At 44.4% G+C, this 27,500-nt stretch overlaps 4 protein-coding genes and 1 non-coding gene across 45 annotated transcripts in view; 2 read left to right on the top strand and 3 right to left on the bottom strand.

Moving 5' to 3' along the window:
• Window positions 1-11,528, bottom strand: part of LOC126570805 (modifier of mdg4-like) — a 19,766-nt gene extending 8,238 nt beyond the window's left edge. For 14 of the 26 annotated variants that reach the window (XR_007607857.1, XM_050228822.1, XM_050228828.1 and 11 more), the window contains exons 1-4: window positions 11,430-11,528; window positions 10,597-10,855; window positions 10,234-10,376; window positions 9,411-10,140 (exon numbers count right to left, since the gene is read on the bottom strand). Coding sequence is in view for 25 of the 26 variants with exons in the window: in XM_050228822.1 (XP_050084779.1) it covers window positions 9,411-10,140; window positions 10,234-10,376; window positions 10,597-10,810 (1,087 nt within the window). In the remaining variant the exon portion in view is untranslated. Of the gene's footprint in view, window positions 22-136; window positions 526-656; window positions 1,068-1,195; window positions 1,925-2,017; window positions 2,121-2,322; window positions 2,718-2,840; window positions 3,651-4,228; window positions 4,307-4,430; window positions 4,582-4,668; window positions 4,969-5,194; window positions 5,988-6,152; window positions 7,150-9,410; window positions 10,141-10,233; window positions 10,377-10,596; window positions 10,856-11,429 lie in introns of those variants that run through there. The other 12 variants (XM_050228809.1, XM_050228811.1, XM_050228812.1 and 9 more) reach the window with 11 other exon arrangements.
• Window positions 11,529-11,645: 117 nt separating this feature from the next.
• On the top strand, window positions 11,646-12,845 carry LOC126581007 (valacyclovir hydrolase). The gene is made up of 2 exons (XM_050244397.1): window positions 11,646-12,546; window positions 12,616-12,845. Exons 1-2 carry the CDS (start codon window positions 11,783-11,785, stop codon window positions 12,704-12,706), a joined length of 855 nt encoding a protein of 284 aa, XP_050100354.1. The 5' UTR covers window positions 11,646-11,782; the 3' UTR covers window positions 12,707-12,845.
• Window positions 12,846-13,068: 223 nt separating this feature from the next.
• LOC126573674 (U6 spliceosomal RNA) lies at window positions 13,069-13,175 on the top strand. The gene has a single exon (XR_007608158.1). It is a non-coding gene; the product is annotated as a U6 spliceosomal RNA (small nuclear RNA).
• A 1,059-nt stretch (window positions 13,176-14,234) lies between these two features.
• On the bottom strand, window positions 14,235-22,511 carry LOC126570460 (anosmin-1). Of its 16 annotated transcripts, none has more exons than XM_050228227.1 (6): window positions 18,246-18,987; window positions 17,951-18,105; window positions 16,449-16,610; window positions 15,803-16,361; window positions 15,132-15,349; window positions 14,235-15,055 (listed from the first exon to the last, which is right to left on the bottom strand). In XM_050228227.1, exons 3-6 carry the CDS (start codon window positions 16,608-16,610, stop codon window positions 14,381-14,383), a joined length of 1,614 nt encoding a protein of 537 aa, XP_050084184.1. In that variant the 5' UTR covers window positions 17,951-18,105; window positions 18,246-18,987; the 3' UTR covers window positions 14,235-14,380. The 16 variants fall into 16 exon arrangements, with proteins under 16 accessions (XP_050084184.1, XP_050084182.1, XP_050084186.1 ...); XM_050228225.1 differs by lacking the exon at window positions 17,951-18,105 and adding an exon at window positions 16,704-16,838; XM_050228229.1 differs by having other exon boundaries at window positions 18,413-18,987.
• Window positions 22,512-26,676: 4,165 nt separating this feature from the next.
• Window positions 26,677-27,459, bottom strand: LOC126569176 (uncharacterized). Its single transcript, XM_050226101.1, has 2 exons — window positions 27,309-27,459; window positions 26,677-27,236 (listed from the first exon to the last, which is right to left on the bottom strand). Exons 1-2 carry the CDS (start codon window positions 27,396-27,398, stop codon window positions 26,892-26,894), a joined length of 435 nt encoding a protein of 144 aa, XP_050082058.1. The 5' UTR covers window positions 27,399-27,459; the 3' UTR covers window positions 26,677-26,891.
• Window positions 27,460-27,500: the final 41 nt, after the last annotated feature.

The raw sequence follows: 27,500 nt of genomic DNA, 5'->3' as shown, positions 1-27,500 counted from the left end.
TTGCTGGAATGCTTCTCTTTGCTGGAAATTTATTGAAATTTAAAGAAAATGTTTTATTGAAACAGCAATTCTCAAGTGTTGACAATTGAATATTGTCTATACAGCGCCATTGTAATAAGACCATTTCATAAATACGTTATGTGTAAAATATTGTCGCACTCATTCATTTATTTGAAAACAGTTATCGGTTAGCTTTGACGACACGCTGTTTTCGTTTCACGATATCACTATGGGTGTGATAACCATTCAGGGGCGTAACCTTTTTGGCAACTGTATACACCCGTGCCCGACATTTTTGGTTCCACCACTGATTGCAGCGCCAGATTTGTTTCGGTTCAGCCGATCGCTGTGGAACCTCTTTCTCAAACACGAAAGGTTGGCCATGATAGAGTAGCTGCTGTTTGCCTCGCATTGTTGTCGAAAATATGGCCACATTGCTCCGCTCCGAAGCCCGGATCGCCAGATTCGAAGATGAATCTCCAGAATCCTCTTTCTTCACCGCCAATGAGTAATACCCGGATTGCGCTGGAAGAAGGATTAAAAGGAAAAGTCCAAATGAAATCGGACAAAACAAAATAACAAAACATAACATATAGTTAGCGATTTACAACATAAAAAAAAATTTATCAACGCAAGACATCATTAATAGTGGATGATATGATTTTATTCAACGCAATTGATTTCACTATGATACTGCGAATTGTCACATCTTTTTTACCTGAATAGAAAAAAACATTTTATAATTATCTGAATCTATAAACCAACGGCGTTCTTAACCGTCAATGTCTGTACAATTTCATAATACCGCAATTCAACCTCAATCAACTTCTAGACTGTAATGCCTCTAAGGATGGCGCAGAATGGATTGTTGATGTTGCTGGAATAAAGCTAGAACGGTGGAGCTTCCTATACGGTTTACACAATTCGTCGCTAGAATATTGCAATGTATTATAGCGGCCCTTTGTCGTGATGGTAGCATTGGTTGGCCTACCATAGCAAAACAGGATAGCTTTTGCAACCATTGAGCGGTTTAAAATAAACGTTGAACTCAAACATCCGCTGTGGTCCTGAAATGAAATACAAAAAGTTTCCATTTAATGCACACTTCGTAATTTCCACAAAACTGCCGAAACGAAACAGAAGCAAAAGTTTAAGTACTGTTCAGTTTCTGCAAAAATGATCATGTTTTACGTACGCAAGTAAGAGAGTAGGTGAAATGAGGCAGGCAGCATGATAGATTACTCAGAAAATTGTAGTTCGTCGAAGTTTTCTCCTGAGTCACTAACATGTTTGCTATCACAGTAGAACATTTTCTGCGCAGTCTTTAACTCCGTCGCGGGATGGTTGTGACCGTGTGTACCAAACCGAATCTTGTTGTTGCCTTCAGTAGAAACACGGGCCTTGCACCGGGACTTTATCGTATTGCTTCCTTTACAGCAAAGCCAATTCATTGTTCGGTTGTGCCGCTTTTTATGGACGTACACATAGCCACCGAAATGTAAATTCATCGTACCACGCCGATTAGGGGCGAAGGTAAGCGATGTTGAGTACCAAACCTTTGGGAGTGGCTCTTGTTCGTTTAGTGGTGGTGGACGCTCCGGAATGAACGTATAGCTATTCAGTAGAACATCTGCAATAGATGAAACCACATAGTTTGATGAAAAAAGTTCGTCAAAATATTGAAATACGCTCAAAAAGAAAAATATTAAAGGAATGAAACATATTGACCACGAATTTCATGTCATTTAATATTTCACTTTATTGCTTCGGACATTTGTTGTCATTCATCTGCTGCTGCATCAGCAGCGCTTTCCTTCCACGCCGTATTTTTTCCGTTTCGCGCTCATGTGTATGTTGGTCGAAGCAAACGCGCGCACAGCCATTTCGGACAATTATTCGTGCGCGACACTTGTGAGTGTTACATCTGTAGCGTAGCACAATTGGATTAAAAAAGGACACGTAATACATTGATTAATTCTCGCCTTGGTAGAGTTTGATCGTAAATTTTCATTCATACCGTATGCAGCGCCAGTAGCTGTTGCGATTTTTGCGATACAGATATCCATTTACGACCATAAATGGGTGCCCACGCTGACTGAAGATGTACTCCAAAGTGTAGCCTGGTGTTGCGAAATTGAATGAAAAATGATGGAAAAATGTCACAAAAAAATTCTAGCGATGTTACACCGAAGGCAAAAAAAGCCACTATTATTGCCGCACAAGCGACGGTTTGAGAATTGTTCGATTTGCCCAGTCCGTAATTCATCAACTAAAAAAAGAGAAAAAAATCCATTTATTTCCTTTATCTGCTACCATTTTTATTTTTCTGTCCGCATTTTAGTTGCCTCCTGCTGTTCCGTGCTCTTTCACACTTCGTTTCACTGTTTGCTTTGTTTTTTTTTTGTGTCTCGTTCGTGAAGCACGTGGTTCACTGAAAGCGGAAATTTTTTCCACCTCCAGATTAATTGGCACTATATCGGACATTGCTAATCGTCGGTCTTCGCGTGGATGGCAATGGATTGTTTCTTTCAAAACCTCATTCCCATCACATATCAGTCGACCCGTACAGTGTACCTTTTTATAACGAATACACAGCCAATAAGTTCGAATTTCGCGTTGTCGTTCGCAACGATAAATGAAACCGTCTCTCATTAGCAGTGGTGCCCCACGCTGGCTGCGAATGCATAGATGTCCTCCAGCAGTTTTGTCCGCTTTATCTATCAACATTTGGTCATGAAATAGAGAAGGTGTTAACGAAGAATGTTAGTTCTGTATTCGAAAAAATTACTCGGATAAAATAAAAAAAAAACGCTAAAACATGGCTTTTAGAATTTCTCCCCTTCTCCGTGAAATGAGGAAACAATTACATCCTTTTTTGATGAGGCGCATCCAGTGCTTGAATAAATAATGATTGCATTACATTTATTACTAACAAATGTCATGACACTGGCTCAGAGGTAAATTTTGTCATAAATATTGCACATTGATAAGATTGTTGCTCAAAATGTTTCAGGATTGCTTGCGATTTCGAGAGAATGCATCCAGCTGGTCACATTTACGATATTCTCCTGTGCCCACTCACTGATTACTATCAGTTAGCTCCACTATGCGCACTGGCTTCCATTGATCTATTAAACACTACAACTCCACAACCGGCAACTGATACTCCTGCATTTTAGGAATAAGCATTGCCGGAAGGATGGTCACCACACCCGCACTAGTAGTTTCATTCAAAACGGGAACGGAGACAACAGATGGAGGCGCAGCAGCAGACTGTGGTTGTTGATGTTGATGTTGATGTTGATGCTGACGCTGTTGCTGTTGCTGCTGCTGAAGTTCGTGGTGCTCGTCGGCATTATTACGACGAATAATACGCTGTATTTTTTCTGTGTGTGGTGGATGGTTGTGCTGCGCACCCGTAAGCGCACTTAGTCGTCCGTTTTTAACTACACAACGGGCTCGGCACCGTTCCTCCTTAACCTTGCGCGAATAGTTATGACATCGCCAGTATCCGATTTCACCCCGTGTACTATGGCAGTTATACAAATACTCATTCAGTACCAGGCAGGGTGTCGACCAGGGACTCTTGATGAACTTCAACTCCGCCGACATACTAGCGCCAGTAGCAGAAGCACTGTCGAGCAAATTTTCTTTTGAAGATGTAGAGAAGAGAACGGGAAAAGCGAGCATTAGTCACATACGCAGCCCGATCCAGCATAACACAAAAGACAGTAATGTTGCATAGAAGTCGTCGGTCGATTTGCTTTTTGGGAAATGTATAAATATCCTTGACACAGAAGGCGTTTGCTTGCTCAGTGACTTTTAACATTATTATAAGTACAAAATAACTTTGTATCTAATCATCGACATATTGACGATAATCAAAACGTATTAGTTTGTTTTGTTTATTTACCAAAACTACTTTATCGCCGTTTTTTTCTTTGTACTTCAATTTTTACATTTTCTATTTCTCGTAAGCACGTGTCAGCTGGTAACGTTTGTTCCAGCACGCCGTCAGCAGCTGAATCATAATTGCTTGTCTCCTCATCCTTGAAAGGGGAATGATCGTGTGCACCACGAACACTACGAATACTATCAATGTAAGTGACGATTCGCGAACGACATGATTTTCGTTGGGATCGCCGATAGCAGCATTCCCAGTAGCGTAGATCTCCTCGTTTTTGGTTCAATGTGTATCTGTAGCCCATAAAAACGAGGGAACGCTTACCATTTTGCTTGGTAACAAACTTAACCTGCGGGTGGGGCGTTTTAGAGGATGCGTGCCACCATGCGCCTGTTGTTGCAGCTAAAATGAAGAGTTTAATTATAAGAAACTAACTTGTGGAACGAAAACACCGATACAGAAATTCGTTTAGGGTAGGACAAAGAGCGATTTCTCTTCCAATGAATGGCACGCACATATTCAAGAGTTCAGGTGATTATACAGTAACATGTTTATATTTTATTCCATTTTTGATCGATCATTAACGTTCTTCAAAGAAGGTATGTCGGAGTAGGTTACGTTACCAGCTTTCGATGCATCGACAATGCGTAAAGACTCGCAGGGATGGTTGTGGTCCTCTAAAATCAAACAATACGAGAATGGGATTGCATGTCATTTGAGCTATTTGGCATCGCCGTCAGAAAACGGTGACTTTCTCTTATTACCTTCTCGATTAGAAATGTAAAGGCTATTGCCGACACTCTTCAACCTGGCGCGACACTTGAGTGTGCGATTCTTAGCGCACTCCCAGTAGACGATGTTTTTCTCGGGACCTTGCCGACGTAAGTTCGATCGGTACATGTAGTTACGGTGGACTAACTGAAGTCCTCCTTTTCGGCTAGAGATAAACATGTACTTTTCATGCTTTTCTTGCTTATTTTCGAATTCCATTTTAAAACGGGAACGCTTAAGCTTGCGAGGCCAAGTGCCTACTTCATCTACAAAAATAGATGGGGGTTTGTATCCTGTGAAAGAATGATGATAGAATTAAATAATGCGCACAGAAACGGAAGATTGTTCAAATTGAATAAACAATTATCACTCCTTACTATCGATCCAATGAGGTTTCACTCTATAGCAATTGATATAGACGGGTAGCAAAAAAGATTGGTAGATCGAATCAATCGATAATATTTGGAAGAGAATATTTATAAAGCTATTAGTAACAGTTTACTCGCTTTTTATTGCTCATAAGATAAGCCAACAGATGTGATTGCGCTTTTTTCGTCTTTTCATTCTTCTCTGATCAATTATTCCTTTGTAAGCTCAGAAACGGTTTCCGATAACACTTGATGTGATGGACCTTTTCTCCTGCTCTTCGATTGTGAAAAAGAATGCTCTTTTTCTGCGCCGGCAATTATGGTACTGGCCCGAAGAACTACTTTGAACTCAGAACCAGTGTCGATGACATCCACTTGCTGGCTATTTAAATCTAAAGGATCGCCTGTATACACGTTCAGATACTCTTCCAAGTCCTCTGGATTGTCATAAAGCAGTTTATCCTCAATCTTGCTCTCGTGATTGGGATGCTGATGGTTACCTTTTACGCTTATCAGAGAGTTATGTTTCGTGACGCATGTAGCCCCACACTGATACTTAAGGAGATCGGAACAGCGCCATGTGGTGCGACCATTCCGATGAGTTATTTTTCGATTATAAATGTACCCGGCATATACCAATTGAGCGCATTTCTTCTGTGATCGAATGAACTTGATTACTCCAGAGGTCTCCGGTGAATTAGGTTTCAAAACTGAAGACGATGGGTTGGAGGAAAAATGGCCCGGTGAGCCAACCGGCTTTCTTTTCATTTGGTTCGCGAGCTTATGGAACATAGCAGAACCCACACTTCTGATCGATCCAGTCTTCGGTGCCCCTCCGCCGTCTCCTTTACGCTTGCCGGATGGCAGTCGAGACTGTTCGGGCAATGCCAGTGGGTTGAGTTCTACAATCATTTTTTGTCTGCTGGAGAATGCTGTAGGCAATCCTAAAAGAGAATCGCAACCAACAGAGAGGACAAAACAAATGGGGACGATAGAAAACAAATACAATCGGGATGGGCAGTGTTCTGTTCAGCAGTGTTGGCTGCAAGAAATCACATCCAATCACAGTTCGGATTGATACACAATGAAATCAGGTGAAACAGTGTCTATTCAATTCAAACTCTTGAGCTTTATTGCTGATATAATTGTGACTGAAATGGTGTTTCTACCTTCCGTTGCCTCGGGGACCTGCCACTAGACAACCATAGTAAATCAATACAACCAGAGCTCAATATGAGGTTATCGACAAAGTGGTCCCACGGTCCCTCAATGTAGTCTGTATTTCATGTAGCAATCTTCTTTAAGGAACGTTAGAGATCGCACCAATAAGTTGAATTATTCATGTACTGTTGTTATATATTTTAAACTGCAATGGCCAACTGTGCAAAGATTAAAAGCAACCATTATCTGTGCACATTTTAGTTCCTATTCTGTCCCTTAATTTCGGATGATATTTTTATCCCTGGTTAAATAAAACTAAACGAAGGAATGGGCTTTGCAGTTGACCAAGGTTCAAAACTCGTGGCGATCATTTCTGAATAAGCACTTGTAGTATACATGAATTCCCGCACTACACCATTTCAGATTTGCTTTGCAAGTTACAATGAATCTTACTAAAGCATAGAATGCACAAAAAAGGTTTTTCAGGACAATCGTCGCAATACGTTGTAACCCATTTGGTTATGGGCTTAGGTTTTGCACCCGATTCCAGCAAAGACTGGTTGAAGCATGAAACGCATCGTTTACGCTGCGCTGGTTTTCCAGCGCTTTTCCTAATTTCATGATATTTGTTTGCGCTCCTCTCCAACCGCAATGATGAAAGCCTACGTAACGTCTCCGGAGGTAATATAATACCTCTTCTTTTTCCGAAATTATCATTATTATTACTTGAAATACGTACGGAACCCTCAACTGCCGATGAGCGTTTCATGCCCAACGAACGGGTCAATGTCGTTGAAGAACAAGGGTCACTGCAATCGGTCGAGAATTTTTCCTCCCTCTCTTGCTTGATTTTTACATCACAGGACTCGTTATCGTTGCTGATAGATGTGGTGGAGGAACCAAATAATCCCACCAATACCGAGCATTGTATTGCGGTTGCAGAATCTACATTTAAAAATACAATTATATCGCCATCAATTAAAAAAATGAGCGAAAGTGAGAATATGTTTCTTCTGTACGAGTTGCATTAATGTAGCTTGATAGAATTCAGGTTCCTTTGTACATTAAGCAATCAAATCTGTTCGGTGTATATTTGTATTTCCTTAAAATTTTCTGTTATCACATCCGCTTGTCATTTGAACAATCGAAACAACATCTTCATCAGCCCCTGGCATGGCAGAAGTCATCGTCCTATACTGCACGAAGCTCAAGGATCGAACGGATTATGATCGGTTCAAAGATAAACCATTCGATTTCTGAAAATGAAAAAATACAATGCTGAAACCACAATGCTACACTTCTCGCCGATAGCATAGAAAATATAAAAGTTCAAATCCGTTTGCTTCATATAAACAGATAATTACCAAGCCTTCAAAAATAGTGTGACCGATCCCTAGCCATCTCACAGAAAAGGTAGCCCAATCCATGTATACTTACCTGTTTTGAACCATTTAATTACTGCTCTTGAACTAGGATGGACACGAAGATCATTTTGGGGTTTAATAGTCCTCATATTCGAAAGTTATCATAAAAAATGTAAACGGATTGTGTGCTATGGAAAGCATTTTCTGATATGATCGTTTCATTAAATTTGTCAAATTTTACGTTAAGTTTATTTAACAGTGAGAACTATTTAAACCAAAATGACATTCGTCCATCGCATCAAGATAGAAGTGGCCGACTCGCCAAATGACTGACCTACCTAATTCAGCATTTTTTTCTCAATTTATATTAGCCTATTGTCTTAATTATAGATACTTAAGCTTCACTCATACCCACCTGTGATACCTGTTTTACCGTTGAAGACCCTGGACCAGGTCTTCTACCATCTAATTTCCATCCTTTTGTTTTGCTGTTACTTTCTTCAACAAGTTACCAACGAGTTTATCATTCGAACGTTGACGATTCTCTGCAATGTTAAAACCATACTTACTCTACAAAACGAAAAGCCACTTAAGGCAAACCGTTTGTTGCTATGTTGAAGTTCACCACACTTTCACAAATCATTTCCTATTTACTTTCCTTTCAAATTCGATCAATTTGGCACATTATTAGTAAAACGAGTTTGATCAACGAGCGCTAGTCGTCGTCGATCGTCCGGCGCGAGTTTAAGAAATCAGGATACGTGAAAAACGAAAAATAAACTTCTAATAACGATGAGACGCTACCGTTAACAAGCTAACTATCACAAACGGCATCGCGAAAAAAATTAAATAAAATTCGTAAACAATTTCCTAGGCAGATTGAAATAAATTAAATCCGGCACACGCGTTAGAAGCTAGCTGACTCGCGTTTCGTTTATCGTTATCGTTTAGCCCGTTAACGAAAAATATTCTTTGTATAGCGACTTAGAACGAATTGACAGAATATTGAAAATATATTTAAAAATATATAGTTGACAGTATAATATATATAAATGTAAATAATTTAATAATGAGCAGTGTATCGTTGTGGTTAATAGGAACCACTGCGACCATTTCAGAATGTAATGCCTTTGTCGTTAGTAAAATGACCAGGTTTACATCTCAAATGATTGCTGGACGAAAAGAGTATTGCCAGTTATCTTTTCCCCAGGCGCTTAAAATGAAATTTTGGATCAAATTGAGAAAGCATTCACATTGATGCCTGATTGCGTTACTTGATTTAAAAAAAAAAAACAATTATAATACTTGATCTTCACAAAGTTGGACAATTCCACGAGTATTGATAAGTCTTACCTTACAAATTCGCCATATCACTCACTCACTCCAGGCAGACACTCGCGGCAGTCACATTGCGGATATTCACAAACGTTTATGCACAAAAGGTAATCTAATCACTCAAGACTTCAATTTGAAAATGTTTGTTTTAACAAAATCACATTCCCCGGTCTTTTCATTTTGCATTCTGCTGTGTCTCTAAATACTTATCTACACTCTTATTATACACGGTTTGCTAAGTTTTTTTTACTATTACGGTGCACTTCTTAACAGGCTGCAAAATTTCTGGAACAGTATTCACTCAGGAACAGCATCGTATCGATGTAGAAATCACGAACAATAAATGTATACACATGTATATATATATAATACGTAATTCTCAAAATAAGTGAAGATCAAGTTTTCTTTGGCCTACAAGCTGCCATGACCAAGTTTCAGCCAACGGGGAAAAGTATAACCAACGCCACTGATTTTCCAACCGATAGATAAACATGTTGTGACACCTACCTTGTGATGTCTGTTCGTTGCTAGTGCCGTCCGATGCGTATGATTCTCCAAATCCAGATGCTCCAGGTTTTGCGTCTTCGGCCTCAGTGAAGTAAGATTCCTCATATTTGGAAAGCTCTCCATATGCGTCATCGTCAACGTATTGGTCACCGTCGTCTCCATGTTCCTGTTCCTGATCGGCCGTCTGTTCGTTTTCCGTTAGTGATTGATCCTGTTCCGTTTCTGCCTCCACTGTTTCGATCTCGGCCGGTTCCTCAGCGTAGTCTGGTTCAGGTTTCGCGTTTATTGCTTCCATAGCCAGATCAACATATTCTGGTTCGGCGGGCTGGGATGGCAATTGCTTGATGATTTGTACAGTCTGGATTTGTGTAGTATTGTCCGAGGGATCGAGCACATCGGCACTGCTGAGCGATATTTTTGCCCGCTTTGTGATCTGACTCGCTTGCACATGACGCTGACCGAGCACTCGCTTCTGACCGCTGGCTACGTGCAACTGCTGAACTTGTTGCACCTGCTGAGATGCCGACGCGGAATGGTGGTGCGAGGCGGGTGTTTGAATTTGTACTATTTTATCGTCACCACTTTCTTCGGATTCAAGTTTGAATGACTGAACTCGAGTGCGCTGTGATTTGCCACGAGGTGGCACAGTGTTGGCGGTTGAAATGCTCACCGGGGCCGGTGTGGAGGGTATTTCTTTGGCTGGGGATGCTTGTGGTGGTGCGCTGTCTCCCTATGATCGGGAAGATAGCAAACCAGTTAGCATTTAGTTACATTTCCCCTCCCGCAGAACAAATCCACAGTTTGTCCAAATTTACACACTTACCGTTTCTGTCAGCCCCTTAATTTGTAATGCTTCAGCAGTGCTGATGAAACCGGGCAAGGCTTCCTGCTTCACATTCACCTCCCCGCAGTACATAAACTGTATGAGATCCTTCAGGACTGAGTGGCTCACGTCTTTAAGGAAAACTGCATGGACAAAAGGGGGAAAATGAGACATTGCGTGAGAATAAAGTCCATCATGCTCCTGGATGCATGTGCGCAAAAGCAAAACGCCACGAGCAACATTCTACCATCCTCAACCATTTCCACCCGTGCCAGGTGTTGAAACGTTGATAGTTGTATGAATGGAGAATGAGTGTGCAGGTTGCTTGCGAGTAAGAGAAGCCAAGCGAAGAGTTGTACTTACTGAATGCATGCTGGTTAACGGGCATTTGCATAAACATTTTCCGAAAGTAGGGCGAGCAAACTGACAAAATGAGACGATGCGCCTTCACTAAATGGCCCTCGGCGGCTAGCGTCACATCCACCAGGTCGCCCTGTACGAGGGAGTCATGGAATCCGGCCGATAGGTTTGAGTTGAAATTGTTCCAACATAACGAAAATTGCTCATCGTCCGCCATCTTGGAGGACGCTTCTCTTTTTCTTGCCAGTTAGTTGTGCGGCGGCTGTGTGGTTGGGATTAAAAAGGGGAAAAAAAATACATGAAATCAAACCGTCTAAGAGGAGGTAAACTTTTTACAAACATTTCTTACAATGCCCGAAACCATTTAAAACAGAAAAACTCGTTTCTTTAATCAATCTAGCATGGTGACGCAAGCATAGCGTCCCTAACCTAACGGCGTCATTGAGGAATGTTCTGGAAATCCAATTCAATCCAATTTTCTATTCGCAAAATTTGCCGCCAAAAATCAGCTAAAATTTCAACAACTGGCCCATTTCACAACAATCGATGAACCAACCCGATCAAAAGAACTCGAAACCCCCTAAAAGAAAAAGAATTCCTCGGCTTGGGTGGTTTCGAACTCACATCTGCAGTCGAGCAGACGCGACGCCATTTTCTCGACATCGATTTTTCAACCGTTACCGCGCAGCGCGGGGGGTATGGGGAAAACGGCGTGGGTAACGCCATCAGGCGTAGCGCTAGCGTTCCCGATTGGGGTTCGCTTGAAAACGCGTGGTTTCCACAGTTTTCACCGCCCGATTTTCTCACAATCAATTAATCTGCAATATTTTACTTACCTTAATACACCTATAATACTTTAATTAAAAGTAATCACCAGATAAAACTAATAAGTTCACGAGCACACTCGAGCACGTCCGCACGCCACCACTTCCAACGAATAATGAAGGGAGCGAGCGGGCGAGGAAGAAAACTTCACGGGACTTTTGCTGCTGAGGCAAAAAAAAAACTCAACGAAACCGGGGCTACAACCCTTTATTTTGTTTTTTCTTGTCCCGATCCGAGCTCGCTTCGTAAAATCGTGGGAAAATGGGAAAAAATTAAGTTTTTAAAGGTAATAAGAGTGGATTAAAGTCGTTTCCCAGTTGCAGATTTCGTCCTCGCTAGGCCTTTCCACATCGATTGGGAGACGATGCATCTGCTGAGTTCCTTCGCGCGAACCCGCCTGCACGTTACGTTAGCAGCATCCCGGATTTTTTCCCGGATGTCCTCCGCAACTAAGGAGGGTCGCCTTCGCATCGGTTGGCAGGATGTACATTTTGTGGAGGCTGGACAGGGTAGTAGAGGGTTAATACTGCTGCCCGGTGCTCTCGGAACCGCTTGGACAGATTTTAGGCCGCAAATTGAGAAGCTTCCTTTACTTTTGCCACAACACAAGCTTATCGCATGGGATCCACCGGGATACGGCAAATCGCGCCCTCCCGAAAAACAATTTTCCCTGGATTTCTACGAGCGGGATGCGGCTTCCGCTCATGAGCTTATGCAAAAGCTAGGTTTTGACCGGTACAGCATCGCGGGCTGGAGCGATGGGGGCAACACGGGATTAATACAAGCGGCCAATCACCCGGACCATGTCGAGAAGCTCATCGTCTGGGGCTCAAACTCTTACATCTCGGATGCGGAAGCAAAGATTTATGAAGATATTCGTGATGTGAGCAAATGGTCGGCAAGAATGCGTGAACCGATGGAGGCGGTGTACGGTGTGGAATATTTTCCAAAGCTTTGGTCTGCGTGGGTCGATGGTCTTTTGCGGATTCATAAGGAATGCGAGGGAGATATTTGCAGCACTAAACTAAGCAAGATTAAGGCTCCCACACTCATCGTACACGGGGCCAAAGATCCGATGATCATCCCGGAGCATGTGCCTTATCTGTTGAACAACATCAAAAACTCAGAGTAAGTAGTATCGGACGGGGCGATCATAGCGTGTCTTGTCTGACTTTCCGATACGATTTTCGCACACAGCATACATGTGTTCCCCGAGGGAAAACATAACATCCACCTGCGTTTTGCGGATGAGTTCAACAAACTGGTGGCCACCTTTTTAAAGACCTGACATGCGGCCTCTTCGGTAGGGCATGAATCGATCATTGTAGATGTTTAAGCAATTCCAAATATACTCTAACTTGTAAGTCTGTTAAATACAAATCTAAAGCCGCGATACGCATCGCCCAGGCTTTACTTTTATTGATTTATATATATTGAATTAATTTTATATTTACGCTTGAGTTTACGCTTCATGTATCGCCGGCTTTACAATTTTTACGGCTGGAAATTCCGTAGAACCTTACAACGGCTCTGCGAAGTTCAGAATCTTTCGCTAGATGGCAGTGTAACGCAGAGGGCGAATGTTATGTATCACCAGAACAAGCGCTGAAAGAGCGATGGTATATATAGCGTGTGAAGATCTCCTTGCTTGTCCTAGCTTCGGCTGGACATATACTAAAATTGGAACGATACAGAGAAGATTAGCATGGCCCCTGCGCAAGGATGACACGCAAAATCGTGAAGCGTTCCACATTTTTTTCCCAGCACCCCATCTCACCCCTTTTCTCGTCGACATATTTTATTTTTTTCCTTCTGATCACGATCCACGTGTCCAAAACCACGCTGGTCACTCAACCGAGACCTCACTGCCCGCCGGGAACGATTCACCGCGTCAGGATTTACAGTGTGTGGCTCATAGCCACCCCTTATGCGACACATGTGTGTCCTAAATCGTAATTATTCACCTGACCACAGGTTCCTTGCATGGCCTTTGCTGACCATTGCGTAGGGGGAACACGTACCCCTGTGAACCTCCCGGTGCAAGGGGTCGCAAGTATCGATTTTTTTTGTTAGCTTTAGCCCAACACACTGTCCAGCCTTTTTGGGCAGTATTTAATGTCTGCTCTGTCAAAAAGGACGTGTTTTAGTTAGAGACCAATCCGTATCAATGAAGAAAGTTGTTTCATTCAAGGTGATAACGTTTGTTTCCGCGATGGTCGCAATGTGTAACCGATAGTTTTCTTTTTCCCTTTTATCCTCAGTTGAACGGTAAGGATTGTGCACCAAGTGTTGGTCTTCGTGGCTCGGAAGGTGGTATAGGGTACGGCGGTTCGTCCAATCGTACCAAGAAGCCCTTTTCGAGACCCTTCAACAAAAATAGGCTCGAACCAGCAGCAAGTACGTCTGGCGGACCATCGACGGGACCACCGGTTGTTGGCAAGATGGCAACCAATGGTGGTTGGACACCTACCAACAATCGCAAAACAATTAGGCCGCATCTGTTCTGGAGCAGAACCATTTAGAAAAATATCAGTTTTAGGAATAGGGAAATCAAACCACATTAACAATAACTAAATAGAAGAAATGTGGAAGATAAACATAATCAATGTTGCAGGTTGACTAATGAATGTTGGTAATGAACATAGGAAAATAAAAAAGTAGAAAGCAAAGCAAACGTTTAGATTTGGTTACAAAAGCTGGTGTGTTATGGTTGGCCATTAAAACCTGTACGAGATCACCGTTCCTGATCACAGAATTATCACCTTTGCCATCTGTGGTCCATACACAAAGAAAGAATCAGACACGATCGGCATTGCTGCGGTGTTGGCTACGTTAAAACTAAACGCAATTAAGTTTATTATCATCCAACTACATCACGCATTGTACTACAATCATTTTGTATAACATTAGGAATCCCATAGGTAGAACGGCAAGTGAGCTATGTTTCTGAAGCGGTTTCTGGTTAACCTAAATCGGTGCATCCCATTACTAGCGGATGAGTCTGATTCTGGGCCCGAAAATGCTCACATTTGGGTGTAACAAACGACCGTACAATATCGTAGCCTGGATTCCGCCGGTGCCCTATTCGAACACCAACGGTGTAGCGTGTATCAAAATCGAGCTTACCGAACTCGTAAGTGTTGTGGCGTAAAACAACATCATGCCAAAGAAGATGGTCATTAGTGGACCGTACACTACTACTGCTGCTGCTGCTGCTTCCTGCGCCATTTCGGGCCAGTAGACAGTCGCGATTGCCGCGACAGATTTGCACCCGGTACCGTCTATAGCCCTTGGCGGACCAGCTAAGCCGTACTGCAAGGCCCGATTTTTGCATGCGAAAATGATAACGTATCGTAGCACCACTGGACGACCCGACGTTTCTCGCGCCATTGCCATTCGATGCGGTGGACATACCATCCTTGAGGGTAGGAAAAGTCTTTGGTTTCCGGTATCCCGCATCTCCCATTAACAGGTTGTCTAAGTTGATCGCTTTGCCCTTGTCCGCCACGGTAGTATTGACCAACTGATGGTTCGCCGCTGACTTGAGCCGCTTCCGACCGTACACACTGATGGCCTGTATTTGCAGATAGTAGAATCGGTTCGGCTGCAATCCTCGAATGTCATAGTAGCGGGTGGGCTGTGAAATGTAACAACAGTATTTGCAGATTAGATAATCATCCGCCCGGTGAAACCCGATAGTGGAAGGCTCTTACCGCGGATATCGTTGCCATTTCCTTGAAAAGAGATGAGTTGTCCGTCCGGGATCGGTTGTTCGTTGCGTTGAGATACAGACTCCAGCTCAGTTTGTACTTTTCCACCGGCAGATCAGACCGGGAAAGGCTCCAGGAGACGCGGCAATCATACGTTCCATTTTCGTTCTGCTCCAACGATTCGATGATCAAGCTTTTCGGGGCTTGAGGTGGATTTGGTTCTGGGTGGGTGGGTGCAAAACAAAATTATGGTTTTAAGCGCAAAACACCGTAGCAAATATTAGGTCTATAACTTAGTTCTATGTAAAGATGCCGTCATTTTGTTCGGGGAAGGTTCACAGCCTCCTTTGTTTTGTCGTTTTAAAGTATGCTCACAATATTAACTGTGACATATTTTTTTCTCGAGTTGAATAATGAATTTTGCAGAGAGTTTTAAAAACCTTCTTTCATTTCAAGAAAACGGTTGCTGAAAGTTATAGTTTGCTGGTTTAAGCTTATGGTGAACATATTGCGACACAAACAAAAAACATTTTCCTGTTTTAAAAAGTATAGAATCAGATATTTTGTCGGTCACAAGCCACAGTAACTATTCTTTTGGTTTTGAAAAAAAAAGCATTTTGTTTAACCCAAAAATCGAAAAAAGCAACTTGTAGACCTAATAGTTTCCAACTTACTTTTGCTCAGCTGAAACGGCTTCGATGCCAGCGAGTAACCTCGAGTTCCCATCGAGTTGATGGCCGCGACGCGCACCTGATACCACCGGCCAGGCTTCAGCTTAAGCTCGCAACGGTATCGTTTCACGTTGCCCATATCTTTCTGCATGAAACTGATGAGTGGATGGAGCTGCCAGTCATTCTCCATCTTGTGCTCGGTGTAGCTTGTACCGATGTGGAACCGGGACTCGACAATGTAGTACGTCGGACTCGCTTGTTCCTGCTCCTGCTTCATTTCCCACTGCACTAACGCCGTCCGATACTGAATCCCTTTGTCGAGCAACATCGCGTGAATGGGCACCGCCGGTAGTCCTTTAACCTTATCCAGATTCTGTGGACTTTGGCAGCTTTGGCCACACGAGTGCGCACAGCACTTTTCCACACCGGGACACTTGTAGTCGAGACCGTCGCACGTGTTTAGGCAAATCGAGTCCAGCTTGCTGGGCGGATTGGCCGGACAGTCGCCATACTTTTTGTATGCAGAATTTTCTAAATAGTTGCGCATGCACTTGTGATAGCACTGGTCAGGAGAGGGATGAAGATGATGATGACTTCGTTACTATCTAATGGTGAGGAGTGTTACGCACGCCTTCGCACCGATTCTTACCTGTTCGTTGTACGTACAGTTCGATCGGCAGCGGGTTGTGAGCAAATGGTTGTCTTCGCTCGTCTTGGTGCTTGTGCTTGTGGCAAGGACCACGAGTGTTATATACAGGAAGCATTGTTGGAAGATGGCTAACTTTAGAAAATAGACTTTACTGCAGGCCATCTGAAGAATTTTGTAAGGAAGCATAGTAGAGCAGAAGAAAAAGTGTATCACGAAAGTTAGTTTTTGTTTTGTTAAAAATAGTGCAATTTTCACCGTCCATCCTCCTCCAACCATGTGGTATGGTAGCAAATGGCTAAGTTTGAACCAAACAAACGGAATACAGCTGATGGTATCAAGCCAGAGGGTGTGTTTTGTGCCGATTTAATCACCGAAAGGCCAAGGGCTCGTCTGTGCCATGCGGGAATAGAAATGCAAAACCGAAGAAAATTGAAGCGAAAATAAGTACAAAACGAAAATACCAGTGCGCAATAAATAGCGCGACAGTCCACCACCGGAGGCTCACAGTTCGAAATGGTCTGAAAGGTTAAATTTAATAGCTTCGTTTTCCACCTTTCTCCAACTCCAACGACTTGGCCCCCCTGTGTCGTGTGGGCGCGCGAGGACAAGCTCCCGTAGCCGTAACTTGGCTGCAACGCGGTGCCCCCTTCCGCCTGGTGAATATAGGAGGCTTTCTGGGTATGAGGTAGCGTTGAAGCCTCAACACTCTACCACTCGCTCGGCCACCACGGGCCTGCACCGGTAACTTGATCGAATCGACGCGAATGCGTCCTACAAGGAATGTGTCGCCATAAAAGGATCCTTGGATTCCAATCATTCCGGTTCGGTTTGTACCATACAAAGTCGAACCGTCTTTTCTCAAAAAACGTTATCACTGAATGTGAGCTCTCATCATCGTCATCATCATCCTCGACCGGCAATAGGAACACTGCTGTGCCCGAGTGCATGGCGGTTGCAGAAACAAGTTCTTTCTTTTTTTATTTTTCTTGTTGGCTGTGATATTTGATAAATGCACTGTAAGCAATGGTGGTGCTGCGGCAACGCGGCCATGGCTTGCTGTTGGCACCATGGAAACCATTAGTTTCATGCAATGCTGCGTGTGTTTTGTATGGTAATATGCACCGATGCATTTCTTCCATCTTCACGCAAAAAACGCCAAAACGGGAGCCCATCCAACGTTAGGCACGGGGGATGAATTTCGTTAAATACACACGTTTACAAGGGATCCAGAAGGGCATAAGAAAAGAAAGCCACCACTCACCTTGACCCACTAGCGCGTCTCGATCAGCCCGGTTTTTGCTGAACCGAAACCGAACCTTGCCCTTGCCTTGCCTTGCTTCTCGCCAAGCACTCAGACTAGACGAAGAATATAAAAACGGTGTTGTGCACCGAGAATTCCCTCCAAGCACGAACGTGTGTACGTTTCTCTAGCTTATTGGTCAGATTTCGATTATCTTATTTTTCGGGATTGTGTGTGGGTGTGTCGATTATAATCTCATTACCTCGGATGCTGATTAGTTAAAAAAAAAAAAACGAGTGTTTCGCTGTTCGCCAACCCCATCAATTACGTTGATTGCACAAGAGTATCACTGTCCGCCGCTAGACCGTCCAGTTTCGCGCACATCCTTCGAACTGCCATTGAACTGTGAACACGAACCTGATGAACACGGGATAGATTTCATCATTTCATCTCCACCCATCATTTCCCCGCTAAAACCCATTTAAGCACGCCCGCACGCACGTGTACGCGACACTTCACTGAAACTGCACCCTTTTGTGGGATGAAGGCTTTCTCACCTTAACCGAACCGAAACGCGGACCCTTTTCTGGTCAGGGTAGGGGCGCTACTCTTGGGAACCGGACGTAAACCTACTCTTAAGATGGTACTACCCTTCCACGTTGTCCACGTGCGTGCTCGTGCCAATGGTACGCGCTGCTGATGCTAGTACTAGGGCAGATTTCACCTGCACACTTCATGTCTGCAATCTTGCGGTGACGATCATCACCGAAAGAAGCCGCTACACTCGAGGTGTTGATCCCACCGAAGCGGTATCGGATCGATTGACATTCACCGGAATGTCGGGTTCCGTTCGCGAAACCGCAACGCAAACGCAAGAAGCCGTCTCTGCTGTTGGCCGGAGGCTGGCTTGCCCGAGGTTGGCCGAGATCGTATCTGCATCGGCTGGAACCTAATTACTCATCGCCTATATGCGATTACACAGCAGGTTTCTGTTGATGCAGCACTACAACATATTCACACAAACACCGAGCTAACCGGCCTGGCAGCCATGACCAATCACGTCTGCTGTATCGAGAGGCCACGAAGGAACGACGGAAGCAAGAAGTACAACGCACACAAAAAAATCACTAAAAGACTTGCACGAACCCGGCCAGAACTGCATCGCTATCGAGCGCGTGTGCACCACCGTTGCCGATTGCCGATTGCGGAATGACGGCCCTTCTTCTCAGGCGGACAGGCGCGCCGAGACAGGCCATCCAGCACCGAGCAGCGTGCATAACCCCTTCCTTCTCGGCTCGCTCGCTCCGATACACTGGTTGCGCTGTTTGTGTCCGTACCGAGCACAGCGTCTTCGTTGGTCCGTGCACCGTACGCCATGAAGTTGATTTCAAAAATCCCAACGAAATCGCATCAAAACCTGACGAACGGGTGTTAGTGTCGCCACTACCAGCGGTGGAGGATGTTCGCTGCGCATTAGTAGACATTAGTAGACAGGCGCGAGTATTCGTCCTGTGGTCACGATTCATGCTCGTTGGCGCCGGCGTATCCTTAGCAGCACGTGGCTGCTATGATGCATATGCTCATACATTAATGCAGCGCGCTGTGTCTCCATGGAGAACTTTCCTCGTAGACGCAAAATGAACCACGAACGAAGAATGTTTTCTCTCCTACCGCTCCACGCTTGTACTAGGAGACAATTGATCTTGTGACTTACAATTGAACCAAAAAGGAAGTCCTCTTCATTAGTTGCAAAGTGCAACATTATTTTCCTGAACATTTTCTGTTTGATACCCATTACTTTGGAGACCACTAGGTACATCCTTAGGTTAGAATCCTCGTTCCAAACAAGCGGCTGATTATTTTCACGATAAACCGGTTAAACATCGCATACACTTTGAAGTAACATTGGCTAATGATAATTTTGGTCTAATTTACATATAGTTCAATGGAATTTGATAAGCATAGTTAAGGAACATATTTAAATCACACTCGAAGGAATGGAAAAATTTAGAAAAAAAAATTGTTTACTGCATAGCTCATACCTTTGTATCGTCAAAATGCAATAAAATTTCGTACACGATTATTGTATTTGTATTATATTAGAGAAATATTTCATTGCATAGATGACAATTGCTGGCTTACCCAATTGAAACAACACTATGTGGTAGTATAAGCATTTAGGCGAAAAATCTTCGCCCTGAAACTGATCATTAGGTTTTTGTAAGTTAATTCAATATAATATAATTCAATATTCCACAACCTCACCCCAGGCTGCTAGGCTGAATGTGCCGGAAAAGGAAAATACATACATTACAAGACCCTGGAGTGGTTACATGGTAGCAATATACACTGCAACACGTTACGTCAAGTCGAATAAATCAAATACAGCGAACAGCTCACTCACAACCTCGTATCAGTATATACTTGGAAAGGCCCAGGCAAGCAGCGAGGGCTTCTTGTGGTGATTCAGATTCGTTCCTGGCGCTAGACCGTTCCGGCATAGTAGGCCCCAAGGGGGGCGACCGGTCCCCCGGGGTCACCCAAACTGTCCCTGACAACTCTCGTCTCAAGCTCATACTCGGGTGTACGTCTAAGGTCCGGTTGTCAACGGTGCTTGCCAGCGGTGGCCAAGGCTTAACCGTATTTGTATCGTTACGAAGTCCACCCCTCCTTACCGGTACAATATTAACTTTCGATTAGTTGACCATTGACAGCTTCATCTCGCGGGAATGTCGAAACATGGCACGGCTATTGCATTCGGTGCAATGCAATAGCCGCAACTCCTATAGGGTAAAGGGTAATTGAACCTTTCAGTTGCCTCTTGGGTGCATTTTTTAACTGCTACCTATTTTTAAACTATTTGCTTAACTAAACTTAACAGTGAATAATTTGTGCAGTTTGCTAATTTATTATATTTCTAATGATCGCAGCGGGAAACAGCATGCTCTCACGTGCAAAGCCGAAAGACGACATTATCTTCATTCCGACATGACACACTTTGAAACATCATTGCGAATTGATATTACCTGTAAACGACGACTCCTACCTGGCGTATGCTACTGCTATCGATGCACTAGGGCGTTCGATAAACACATCTAATCGATGGACAAGTGCCGCCAGCTATTATAACGGTCAGCGTTCGAAATTGCGTTCCACCGGTGATCATAGGGTTTCCAGTTCTACATCCGCTCATTAATGAAGTACTTGGGCACGAACTGAAAAGCATAAGGTAAACTGGGACAGGTTTGTTTGTATGCACAAGGAAATTAAAGGATTCCGAAATGAAGAACCACAACCGCTTCCGCTTAGATCCAAGGGGTCAGGATTAGATTGCACTTTTGGCGCCATACATTTTCGTGGCACCGTGGCCGCTTGATGATGATGATGATGACGGTGCTGAAGTGCAATAAACTGGATGCAATATGTACGTGAGTTAGCATTTTCTTATGCCTATCGTCGGCCCATCGGTGGACGTGGTTCGTCCGTCCGATAGTCCGTCATCGTGCTGTGGCCAGTGTCCGGTGGAAAGGCTCGTGACAAATTTAGTCGCCCTTCCAATTGCCGCATTCGAACTGGGATGCAAGCACCCGGGGGATGCAGTTAAGCGCGAGTGTGGGAGTATCTGTTTTCTGTTTTTGTTTGCTTTGTTTTCTGTATCTGCATCCCACACAGATAAGTTGCCAACTAGAACGATCTCTTCCGGGAAGATTTGGCATGTGCCTCGGGGCTGCTGGTGGTGGCATGATGATACGGTGTTTATTTTATCGTCTGTCGCAGTACCGGCATAATGTTATGGGATCGGTTTATTAGATCTGCCAAATGTACGCTTTTATTTGCTCATGCCGACCTACATTGCGGCTCTTCGTGCAGCGAATGGACCACCAGAGTTGCACCCAAAGATAAGGCAAAGTTTAATTTTGTTTTTTTTTCGGAAATACTCATAAAGTCGTCTCGGGATGTGATTAATGGATAAAGAGCATTTAAAAAAAAAGGTCCATTTGATTCAACATTCTGAAATTTTATGTAATTTTGAAAGCAAGATTTCAGAATGGAAGTTTGTACACATTCGATTAGGTAATATGTCCAATAAACTGCATAATATTGAAGACAGAAAATGTATACATTATTAAAAGGGAAGGAAAACTGTATGTTGTTAGCCAGTTAAAATATGTATTTTAACAACAAGAAATGAAAAAAAAAGAAATAACAGTGTCTGTGCGTAGCGTTGGCAACCGACGGAAGAGGATAAAATCTGACCAGCTTTGCAGAAAATTAGCAACCGATGCATTTCGGTATCGAAATCGAAGGACGACCAAGAGACAACCAAACCGAGAAGAAGCGACCCAAGAAGAGACAAGAGAGACTGAGAGACGACGAAGATGTTAGAAGGTTAGAAGGGTTTAGCCTTGAACTCAACGAGCCGCTGTGATGCACACGAATGATTGGAGTAAGGCGGGAGGAGATCGTTGATAGAGCCGCGTGCCGGTGCCAGCCAGGTACAGTGGTCGCTAGCGGTGAGTTAGAACACATAGGGGAGTGTGGAAATGCTGGCCACTGCAAGCAGGAATGGCCCGAGTCTCATCCACGTTTCCATGCAGAGGCAAGCATCGAAAGCTTTGTCGCAGGGTTTTCGGACTTTGGAAACGGATCGCGATACGGAATCTGTTCTTCGTTTCGCAAAAGTTCGCGTCACTAAACTGGGGAGCCCGACCTCCATTAGCTGGTCACATTGCTGACACGCTGCTGTGGACACAACGAGAGGGTCGCTCGTCGCTCGTGAATGATACATACCGGCCACGGAAAGGTGCTGCTAAGTTGCCAACCTGCTGTGAAGTGGTTTCTTTTCTTCCTTCCTCGGTGTGCTCGGTGATTTTTGTGCTCTTTTTGTTTTGTTGTTGTTGCTTCAACACTTGGCTTCCATTCTTGTGGCCCAGCGTTTGCTAAGCGCTTCGCTTCGGGTTGACGTGCGATGATGAAGGACATGGTGGCGCATCGCGACAAAACCGAGAATCGTCATCTTCAGAAACAAAACCAACGGTGGATCCATTTTCTCATCAATGGTGGCTATGGAGGAATTTCAATAGATACTAAAACAAAAGGTGCACTTTAGTAAAGGATCCGAGAACAGTTGAGCTATTATTGTAGTTGACTATATGATTGGCCTTGTTAAGAGAAGATTGATAAAATTGATACAAAAAAAGGTTTTTTTTTGTAATTTACCACCTATAAGCGTGGTACACTGTCCACTTTTTCACCAGCCAACTCCTCATCCCTCCTTATCAATATCGGATTGGCTCAGATAGGGCATCGCAGATAGGGATACCACACGGTGCCTGGCACCCTGGATGGACCTTCCAGCTGGTGTAATCCTGAAATAAGCCGATAGCAACTTTCTGTCTTCTGGCACCTCGCTCCTCCCTCAAGCCGGTGGCCGGGGTTATCATGTTGCAAAGGAAGTCTGAGAGGAAATTAGCGAAACATTGACACTCCCTCAACTGTGTCGGCCCCCTGGAAGGCTACAAAGAGTCACCGCGGGGACGGGGAATGCGGGGAGAAAATGTCTTGTCACTTGTTATGATGCCGAGTTCGATCCTTCCTTTCTTGTCTTGTTCTGGTCCGCTCGTTTTTTTTTCTTCCTTTAGCCTAAATGCGGTGAAATGTAACACGCAACGCTTCAGTAAATTGATAACAGGCGAACGGGACTTTACGAGCGGTCTCCCTTCGCATTTGAACGCTCCATCGCGCTCTACCCCCATCGAGGCCCCTTCTCTCTGGAGAAGGTGCCAAGCGGCGCACCAGGTCACAGTGTGCGGTGCCAGCAGCGGTTATTGTTTGCACCGAGTTTGAAGAAGCCTAACGAAATCACAGCAAACCACGACCCGAGGCATGGCCATCGGAGTCGGCGGCGAGATAGAATGTTGCAAAAATTCTGCCGTTGTGATGGATTTCGTGGTCAAACACACACGCCAGGCACGCCTCGAACACCTTCCTCGATGCTCGGCAGTATGTCATCTCTGATTTATGTTTGATGCAGCTCCTTTGTTAAGGCGAATTTCCAATGTGATGATTTCAATACCTGTTAATCAAGTAATATAATCCTGCCGGGTTCCGCCCTGTCCTAATGCGATTCTCGATATTCTTTCTTTTTTTCCCCCACCAGGTTCGTGTTCGATCCTCTTTCAATACGATCTGCGGAGACGCCAATGCATCAGCGGCATCGGTTGGTTGGAGCGAAGCTGTGGGGTTGGTGGCGTGAATGGTGGCCGAAACGAAACCACAAGCAGCAGCAGCAGCAGCAGCCGCCTCTCGCCAGAAGAAGGCGCCGGCCACATTCAAATAAGACCGCGCCGCGTTTCGGCACAGAGAAACACGGCGTAAGTGTTCCTATAACGTGTTACATGCCATTCCATCCACTTTCGGCTTTTCGCTACAAGGGATTCGGTTCGCGGTGTTTTGGATCGTACGCAGCGTTCCTTGCTTCCTTCGTTTTCGGTCATTTCGTCTCCCTTTTTTTTTTGGGGGGTAACCCCGACCTTCTTGGTCTCGATTTTCGCCTGCATCGCCTACTATCTCGCACGGCGGATCGGCGAAAACGATTGCGACCAGCGGGCAGCGACGACGGCGTAAAAAAAGAACACCCGAACGGGGAGGAATCTTAATGTGAAACAAAAAACACAATGTGCGGAAAAGTCGACCTACACACCGTTTCTGCTACAACAAACGCATAAGTCAAAAGCATCATCAGTGAAACAAGGAGCAACAGCAGCATCGGCAAAGCGGCAAGCGACAAGGTATTGATGGAAGGAGTGCGTCGAGAGGATCGTGTGAGCCCGGGAAGATGATAGTCCAGGAAGAGGGTGTCGCAGCCACACTGCCGACAGGCACTAAAGCGTTGAGACCGCAAGAGGAGGAAGCGAGAGGGAGCGACGGGACAAAGTGCCAAGGTGAGGGAAGAGAAAGAAAACAATCTGTGCATTTATGCATCGATCAGCAAATTTGCATGCATTCACAGCTTCTCCCAGCGCCAGCAGTTTCCAGGAAACGTAACAGAATGCAATGAAAACGGAGCGGTGCTTGGAGTGCCTGCCTTGGAGTGAATCAGAGCCGGAATGGGTCGGCGTGCGTGCAACCTCACAGTTAACAGCAGCAGCAGCAGCAGCAGCAGCCCCGAATGCATTTATGTGCATATTTCGTTGCCCCTAACCATTCGAGATCGAGAGCCGATGTGGTCGCATGTGAAAAGATGGCAAGACATCATCGCCACTTGCCCCAGGTTAGTCCTATATGGGTGTTCATCCGTTTATTTGTTAATTTATGCTCATTCCGTTTGCCACGCACTGCTTTTGAGCCTGATTGTGCTTGTCCTTTGGTGCGTACTTTCTTATTTGTCAATTAGTTTTTTTTTGTTGTTAAACTTACGATTGTCCGCGAACACCATCTACTTTCAGCATCAGATCAAGAAACGATATGCTTTTGGTTCCATTGTCGGTATTCTCATCGATGCCGACGCTGCTCAGCGGGCCATCTCCCAGTTGTTTCTGCGCCATGAGCTCTAAAAATACGTTCCAATTCAGCTGCTCTCGTGGGCAAATCGCCAAGAACAACAACGCCAAGAAGATGTGCTTCATTGTGGTCAATATTCAATAACCGCACACGACCTCACACTATACCCTACCTTCCAGTTGAGGGAAAGATCGAACCATTTGGCACCAGATGTGGCTGGCAGATAAATGATTACACTGAGCGGTAGCAAAAAGCCAACAGTTAGCGCTAGTCCCATTGCTTATCTGCACGAAAAACTAACGGGTACGCTGGGTTTTTACAAAGTAACAGCATACCACCATCGTGTTTCAGCTTAAATAGCCGAGCTCAATATGTTGCTGCGCGGTGCAATCCGTTCAGTGCTGACAGCGAAGCAGTTTCTTGAGTTACGGTGTCCCGAATCGGGGTTAAGGCTACGGCGACTCCCGGTCTCCTGCCAGCATAACTCGTAGTAAAACGCAACTGAAACGCATCAAACTGTACAAATAGTTTTGACACTACGTACCCTCGGGCATGCTCTCGGTGCACATGCAGTGTGCGCAGTTGAACAATAACAAGATCTCTTGCCTGGCTTGCTACAATGTCGCCCTGGAGACGCAGAAAGCGATCCGCACTAGCGATCCGTTGTTGATTGCGAATGTGCGGAATGTTGGCCGTCGAGTTGGCGTGGCCGTACACGAGCGTGTCATGAGCCTCGCTCGTAAGCATTTCAATCAAGTTATCATTTTATGAAACCCGATCGTCATTAACAGGATCCGCCTGTTTAGTTCTTTGGTGGCCATATTTACATAACTTCCCATCGATCGCTCCATGTTGAAGCGGAATGTCACGCACACTTCAGGGCACCACCGGCAGAGCCTTTCTCGACAAGTTCACTTGTTCTTTACTGCTGGAGAAACTATGAGAAAAGGGCAATAAGACTGGCATGAGGCACTAGTTTTTCGTGGCGTGGACTTATAGAAGTGGCGTGGACTTATAGAAATGATGATCAAGACGGACGCGGATCATAATATCACTTTGCATAAAATAGAGTAAAGCAGCACGTAAAGGGTTATGTTCCATCTAAACAATCAAAATGATAAATAAGTTACTCCTACTCATGATACACCTTTTCATCCTTTTCTGATAATTGAAGACACAAGGTTATTGCCATGATCCTGTACCGGAATGAATAGAGTCACGTGATGCACTCCGGAGCACTTCCATTTCTCGATTAGTCATCCTTTTTCGGAAGGTATTATCGCTACATTCCGACTCCACACTTTTGTGCTGGTGTTGCCGTTATGACGCTGACTACATTCCACAGATTCTGATCACTTTCCTGCAACTGTGGCGCTTTACGAAAGGAACGGCTCTACGCTCGCAAACTCGTTCACGGTGGGTCACGACATTTTGTTCGGGGAAGTCCCGTTTGTAATCAAAGCGCATAAACAATGTTTCTTCTTTTATAGTTTATTAAAAAATTGGGTGTTGTTGAAACCGATTTATTCCATTGGAATTTATTTTTCATACAAAAATCTTAACCTCAAGTTTTTCTTCAATCATATCAACATTTTTACATGTTTGTTGCACAGATGAGAAAAATTCTTGCCTCTCTCAAGGTAAAAGAGAAGTTTATAAGAAAAGAAGAAAATACATTCCTTATGTCTAGAACTGTTGCATCAGTTTCCAGCAGCGCCTGCACCAGCATCGGGTGGGGGAGGAGCTGCTGTTGCCGGTGGGGTAGGAGCTGCTGTTGCCGGTGAGGGATCAACAGAGGGTGCGGTGGCAACTGGCACACTAGTTGTAACACTGGCACTACTGGGCACTGATCCACCGGCTCCGTTTGATGCCGGTCCATTCGTCTGCATGTTAGAAGCCATGGTGCAATTGTTGCAAACCACATTTAGCGTACAAGGTACGGCACAGTCGACTTGGATTGTTGCATTTTTTGTATGCACATTGATCGTCTCCATCGAATCGCTTTCACTCGAAGATGAATCGAACAAAAGGGACCAAATGTCATCCTTAAAAGATGAAAGAGCCAAGTATAATTATTACATGACAAACATATCTGGTGCACGTTGCTTGTTACTTACTAAAGCATCAGTAAAAGCGGCCACATTTTGTACGGCGATCAGCGATACCAGAACCGTCACAAGCAGTCGCATACCGCTGGGGCGCATCATGAACGAACGAAAGACTGCAATGCTAGCGACAAACTCGACTCTACTTCTAGCGCAACGACAACTGATTTGGTTTGACCAAGCCTCGCTACATTCGCTTATATT

The sequence above is a fragment of the Anopheles aquasalis genome, chromosome 2 (assembly GCF_943734665.1).
Source record: "Anopheles aquasalis chromosome 2, idAnoAquaMG_Q_19, whole genome shotgun sequence".
NCBI lineage: Eukaryota > Metazoa > Arthropoda > Insecta > Diptera > Culicidae > Anopheles > Anopheles aquasalis.
This window is presented reverse-complemented; position numbering and strand designations above follow the sequence as displayed.

What these genes read in the sequence shown, in the direction of transcription:
- LOC126570460 (XM_050228220.1), bottom strand. Translation starts at nt 16,724, where the DNA reads ATGGTTGGAGGAGGATGGACGGTGAAAATTGCACTATTTTTAACAAAA. An exon ending in ACTGTACGTACAACGAACAG is followed by an intron (nt 16,362 to 16,448) that starts GTAAGAATCGGT and finishes TCTCCTGACCAG; the next exon opens with TGCTATCACAAGTGCATGCG. An exon ending in GCCGTTTCAGCTGAGCAAAA is followed by an intron (nt 15,350 to 15,802) that starts GTAAGTTGGAAA and finishes CCACCCACCCAG; the next exon opens with AACCAAATCCACCTCAAGCC.
- LOC126569176 (XM_050226101.1), bottom strand. Translation starts at nt 27,398, where the DNA reads ATGATGCGCCCCAGCGGTATGCGACTGCTTGTGACGGTTCTGGTATCG. An exon ending in CCGCTTTTACTGATGCTTTA is followed by an intron (nt 27,237 to 27,308) that starts GTAAGTAACAAG and finishes TCATCTTTTAAG; the next exon opens with GATGACATTTGGTCCCTTTT.
- LOC126581007 (XM_050244397.1), top strand. Translation starts at nt 11,783, where the DNA reads ATGCATCTGCTGAGTTCCTTCGCGCGAACCCGCCTGCACGTTACGTTA. An exon ending in AACAACATCAAAAACTCAGA is followed by an intron (nt 12,547 to 12,615) that starts GTAAGTAGTATC and finishes TTTCGCACACAG; the next exon opens with CATACATGTGTTCCCCGAGG.